The following is a 6090-nucleotide window of genomic DNA, read 5'->3' as shown; positions in this document are numbered from 1 at the left end:
ACATATTGTGATTAAAATTTTAAAAGGTAAATAAGTTGTGAATTTTAATTTTAATTTTTAGTTATGTAAGATATTAAATCCACAATTTTCGCAAGCACAAGGATTTAACCTTTACACCATGTTTGGTTGGGTGTAATGGATTAAGCATTACACCCCTAATTTGTGGCCCCACTGATTACCTTGTTTGGTTGGGCAATAATTACCTTGTTTGGTTGGCTGTATTTCCCTAATACGGGCCTATTACATTGCAGACAGATTCCCTATTTTTCCTTATGCAGCGCCGATTTGCAAATCCCTTCCAAAAGAAAGGATTACCTAATCAGTATTCTTTTACCCTCCCAAGCCTCTCCCAAGCAGTCATCACTGAAATTCATCTCCACCCACCCTCTCCCTCACAGCATCGACAGAAGCGGCAAGTTCTTCTTTTCTTTAAATTTTTGGCGAGAAAAGAAGAAAAGAAGAAGATGAGGCCGATTTTGATGAAAGGTCATGAAAGGCCATTGACGTTTCTCAAGTACAACAGAGATGGAGATCTTTTGTTTTCATGCGCTAAGGACCATACCCCTACCGTTTGGTTCGCCGACAATGGCGAGCGTCTCGGCACTTATTGTGGCCATAATGGCGCCGTTTGGTCTTGCGACGTCTCAAGTAAGTTCTTTTTGTTCTTTATTTATTTTATTTTTTAGTTTTTAAACTTGAAGTTCCAATTTTTAGTCCCCTCCCTCAAAACTTGTAGGGGATTCGATGAGGCTTATTACGGGAAGTGCCGATCAAACTGTGAAGCTGTGGAATGTTCAGACGGGAGCTCAATTATATACTTTCAATTTCGGTTCTCCTGCGAGGTCGGTGGATTTCTCTGTAGGGGATAAACTAGCTGTAATAGTCAGATATGGATTTATTCTCTGTAAGGTAGAATAAACAGAGCTGTTTGGGGACCCCTCAATAGGACTATCGTTAGTGCTGGAGAAGATGCCGTAATTCGTATATGGGATTCTAAGGTAAATTGCTGTCAGATATGAATAGTTCTTTTTGTGAGCACGGAAGCTATTTTTGTTCTATAATGTTGCACAATTGATCGGTTTGTCTTCAACATTGAAAATATTCTGATGTAATAATTTGTTTTCACTTCTTGATATTCTTCAAACTAGATCTTTTCTTATTTTTTAATTATCTTTCTTCAATATCCTCTGTCATGTTCCTTTATTAATCTGTACATTGGAAATGATCTTATCTTTCGGGTTGGATTTGTCGATGTTGTCTTCTAGACTGGAAAACTACTTAGGGAGGCTGACAAGGAATCGGGTCACAAAAAGACAATAACATCACTTACAAAATCTGCAGACGGTTCACACTTCCTTACTGGTTCCTTAGATAAATCTGCCAAGGTGATGCATCTTATTAACCTCACAAGTTTTTTGAGCATTTGTGGCTATTTTCTGAAATAACCCCAGATTCTTTATTCTTTGGCTAAAATTTCCTCTGCCTGATTCTTCTTACGTTTTTCTGTAAATGTTTAGCTATGGGACACAAGAACGTTGACTCTTATCAAGACCTATGTTGCTGAACGTCCAGTCAATGCTGTTGCTATGTCTCCACTTCTCGACCATGTAAGTAAGAACAAATATGAGCAGCATAACTTGTATGCAATTCCCTTTGCCCCTAACTGCATCTTTCCTTAGTTGGCTGCATTAAAAATCTGACATAGCCTTTTTCTAGTTCTTGAAGTTAGTATCTCGTTTCTTAGTATTGTAATAACTTCTGGACTTGAAACATTTAAACTTCTAGCACTAAGGCTTAAAGGTGTCTAATATTGTAATGCCTAGTAAATTTACACCTAGAAAATTTGAAGCCTTATATTACTGTTATTCGTTGTCTGCAATATATTTCCACGGTGACCTAAAAAAGAAGTGCAATATTCAAAGTGCAATTGTCTTTCTCATTTTAAATTCAAATATAGTAGCCATACCATTTTATCACTTTAAACCCTATCCTTTTAGCTTTTCCGCTGCAACATGATCAGTGAAATTCTTGATTAATTTGTATGATACTATCTGAAATTGATTGATTATCTTGCTAGATGTAGAGGGTCAGCCCGAGAGCATTGTGCAAGATATTGAGACCATGGTTCGCTCTTACATTGAGAAGGTAAAATGCATTTGATCTTTATTGTGTGCTCCTTCTAGTAAAATTTACTTAAATAAGATTTACAACGATGTTACTGCCAACAATATTTTAGGATAACGCGTATTTTATGTGACTTTCTTCGAAAATCCTAGGAAAAGTGTATTGTAGATTGTTGCTGCAAATTGCCACTTCCTCTGTTTCCAATAACTTTGCAGTGTACATTTTTTATAGTTTGTGCAAGAATGACAGCTGAACATTGTTGCTGCAAATCCTAACAATGTATGAGCAGGAAGTACAGTTTTGTCTTACGTATATATGGTCTGCGCTACTTTGCGCCACTCGATTCCAAAGTCCATTGTTTATTGTCAAGTCCGTGAAGCTAAAAGAAGCCTGCTTGACCTTTTCTACACGGAATTGGGTAAACTGAAGGTGAGAAATGTCCTCTCTTAACCAACTTACCGTCTATTACTTATTTTGGTGAAACAGATGATCAGTGAATGATTTCTGGGAAATTTCTTTTGTAGCAAAAACGATTATCGGCATTACTGAATGATGATCCAGCAATCATGGAATGCCGATCCGCTCTTGCGAAGAGACTGGAATTATATAGGAGTGCACAAGCTGAAATCGTTACGGTCGCTTGGTCGAAGTAAGAGTGGGTAAATTTAGATCCATGGGGCATGGTATTGGGATCTGTTTTGTTGTATTTTCGTTAAAGCAATATATTTTTTACCATATTTTAGAATGCAAACATCATTTGTTGTGTATTCTTTCTTTAAAGCTGTATAATATGCAAATGTTTTGCCACTTTATCACTTATGTGATTTTTCATTCATTAATTTAAGCATCCGAACACATTTTGGAAATAACTTGAGTCTGACCCAAATACCTCTCGATTTTTTCTTTTTTCTTTTTGCAATTTATTAATTTAAGCATTTTTGAGATAAATTTTAAAATTACTAGATAAATCCTCTTCCCATGCTTCGGAAAATTAGTCATATTTTGACTAAGATATTTATATTGGAATATAATGTTTTGATTAAATTATATATTTTTATTAAATTATATTTAAAAATAATTAATTTAAATTATATTTTATAGTATTATATATTATGATTTTAGTAAATTCTAAGAATATTTAATATTAAAGAATTTTATTAAATTAAATATTTTTACTAAATTATATTTTTAATAATAATTATTTTAAATTATATTTTATAGTATTGTATATTATGATTTTAGTAAATTTATTTAAGAATATTTAATATTAAGAATTTTATTAAATTATATATTTTTATTAAATTATATTTAATAATAATTATTTTAAATTATATTTTATAGTATTATATATTATGATTTTAGTAAATTCATTTAAGAATATTTAAATATTAAGAATTTTATTAAATTATATATTTCTATTAAATTATATTTAATAATAATTATTTTAAATTATATTTTATAGTATTATATATTATAATTTTATTAAATTCATATAAGAATATTTAATATTAAAAATTTTATTAAATTATATATTTTTATTAAATTATATTTAATAATAATTATGTTAAATTATCTTTTAAATTATTTATTGTTGATATTAATAATCTTATTAAAATTTAAATAACAATGACAATAATAATTTACCAAAACAAATTTCTGCTAATTATTAAGAATTTTATTAAATTATATATTTTAATTAAAATATATTTAATAATACTTATGTTTAAATATGATTAAATTATTTATTATTGATAATAATAATCTTATTAAAATTTAAATAACAATAACAATAATCATTTATCAAAACAAATTTATGCTAAAGGTATTCTAGTCATTTTAGTTTTTTTCATTATGCTATTATACCTCTATTCCATTCAACCAAACACAAAATTACTATTACGCCTCTATTCCATTAGATTCAACCAAACAGTTGATTTGCTATTACACCTCTAATCCAATACAGCGAACCAAACGCACCCTTATATATATATATGGGCAGACCCAAGCGTGAGAGCTTCTAGTGCTCTTGAATCTTCAATGGTAAGAAACCCCTGAACCTATAAACAAATTTACAACTACGAAACCAATGGAAACACAATAGACACGCAAAGAACAATGAGAAAACAACCCATCAAGATAATCTTATAGTAGGCTTTTTTTTTTGTCAAAAACTCTCGAGACTTTGTAATTTCTAATGAATGGGATTTAAAGATTAAACTTGCAACTTGTTGTTTCCACCAATGAATCGAAACACGAAAACCCATTCATCTACGAACACAATTAAACAAACAAACACCACAAATTAACAGCAATTAAAGCAATTTTAAGTCTTACAATACAATGCCAAAATCCATGGAAATCAATTTTCAATTGAGTGAAGGAAAAGGAGGCAAACGCAGCACAGCTTCCTCTGTTTCATTGGGGTCTGATCTCAGTATCTGTAAAACAATTAAACCCAAAATATCTTCAACCGAAAACAGAAAACCCATTAGAAAAAAAAAATTGATTATAAGAAAAAAGGGTTACCGGGTCTTGAAGAAGAGGCTTGGTATCGTCTTTTGCAGGTCTAAACGGTGGCTTTAATGGCTTTTCGCTCTTTAACTGCGTTTGGCTTTGGATTTTGTTGCTGCTTTTCATTTGAATCACGGTGCCTTTCATTTGAATCTCTGTGTTTCTTTTTTCTTTAAAGTCCTTTGATTCAATAATCAGGCCCTTTTATTGTATCCGGTTTCGGCTACTTAAAACGGTGCCGTTTTGAATGCTTTTTGAGTAGGGATAAAGCAACTTTTAGTGCTTGAATTTGGTATATTTTCCAACTTGGTCCTTATTTGTTCACATTGGTCTCGGAATTTGACAATTTTTTTCAATTTGATCACTAAACTTGGATTCCATTAAAGTGTGATGATATGGTATTCTAAGATTATGGCATGTAAAATTTTAAAAAATATATATGTGCAATCTAAAGAATATAAAGAACACTTCAAATTTTAAAAAATAATAAAACATTTTCGGATGACATGGTGCAACTTAGAATGTCACGTTGTCATACTTTAATGGAATCCACATTTAGGGACTAAATTAAAAAATTCTTCTAAATTTCAAGACTAATGTGAACCAAAATATTTTTAAAGACCACGGTAAGAAAAATTACCAAGTTCAAGGACTAAATGGTATTTTATCCCTTTTGAATTCGATAATATTGGGTCTCCAATCAAAATATTTTATAAGATTATTTTACGTTTACATCCCATCATTTGTGGATCTTGTCCGACACTTTTACATATAAGAAAAATAAAAAATAGGAAAAATAAAAATTATGAACTTTGATTCAATAGGCAATATCATACACGAATTTTGTTTTGGTTCAATTTCACCATTATATATGTGACTATTTTTTATCAAATCATATGAAAATTATTATTGTTTCCAATGCAAGAGGACATAGATTCGACTGCGTTGAAGCGCATTATCCTCTTATTTATGGGTTGAAGAGGGGTTATGGGTAGCTTTAGACATTGTATAAAAAAGAACAAATATAATCCGAACTTGTTCAAAACAATTTAAACAAATATATCTAAAATATTTCCACAAATAAAAAAACCACATTTATTATTGTTGTAGCACTGTAGAAATAATTTTAATTATTTAGAAAAACATAATTTAAATTTATATGAATTTTTTTAAAATTTATTAATTGTTTTTAGTTTAATAAAATATCACGTCATTTACATATAATTTAACAAAAAAATAGTGTCGTAACCTAATTTTTGAGTGATTTCATTTTGGATAATCAAAATAAAATCTTGCAATTTCGTCACTTAATTTTAAGGTGTTTTCATTTTAATCATCTAAGCGTTAAATTTCTAATGGCGGTTGATTGTACACGCCACAACTTCTAAATCAGTTTTATTTTGGTCACCAAAAATTATTATTTTTTAAGTATTACTTTGGATTAAAAAAATAAAG

General features: G+C 30.1%; 1 protein-coding gene and 1 pseudogene across 1 annotated transcript; one reads left to right on the top strand and one right to left on the bottom strand.

The window, feature by feature from the left end:
- Window positions 1-130: 130 nt before the first annotated feature.
- Window positions 131-2553, top strand: LOC121220154 (eukaryotic translation initiation factor 3 subunit I-like; annotated as a pseudogene).
- A 1687-nt stretch (window positions 2554-4240) lies between these two features.
- Window positions 4241-4832, bottom strand: LOC121202856 (uncharacterized). The gene is made up of 2 exons (XM_041099418.1): window positions 4651-4832; window positions 4241-4562 (listed from the first exon to the last, which is right to left on the bottom strand). Exons 1-2 carry the CDS (start codon window positions 4780-4782, stop codon window positions 4491-4493), a joined length of 204 nt encoding a protein of 67 aa, XP_040955352.1. The 5' UTR covers window positions 4783-4832; the 3' UTR covers window positions 4241-4490.
- Window positions 4833-6090: the final 1258 nt, after the last annotated feature.

This window comes from Gossypium hirsutum, chromosome D08 (genome assembly GCF_007990345.1).
Source record: "Gossypium hirsutum isolate 1008001.06 chromosome D08, Gossypium_hirsutum_v2.1, whole genome shotgun sequence".
In the NCBI taxonomy this organism is placed as follows: Eukaryota; Viridiplantae; Streptophyta; class Magnoliopsida; order Malvales; family Malvaceae; genus Gossypium; species Gossypium hirsutum.
The sequence above is the reverse complement of the archived record's forward strand: the minus strand, read 5'-3'. Positions and strand labels throughout refer to the sequence as shown.

Bases quoted from the DNA above. Each gene is read 5' to 3' on its own strand.
- LOC121202856 (XM_041099418.1), bottom strand. From the start codon at position 4,782: ATGAAAGGCACCGTGATTCAAATGAAAAGCAGCAACAAAATCCAAAGC. The intron at 4,563-4,650 runs GTAACCCTTTTT...ATTGTTTTACAG, and splicing joins AGCCTCTTCTTCAAGACCCG to ATACTGAGATCAGACCCCAA.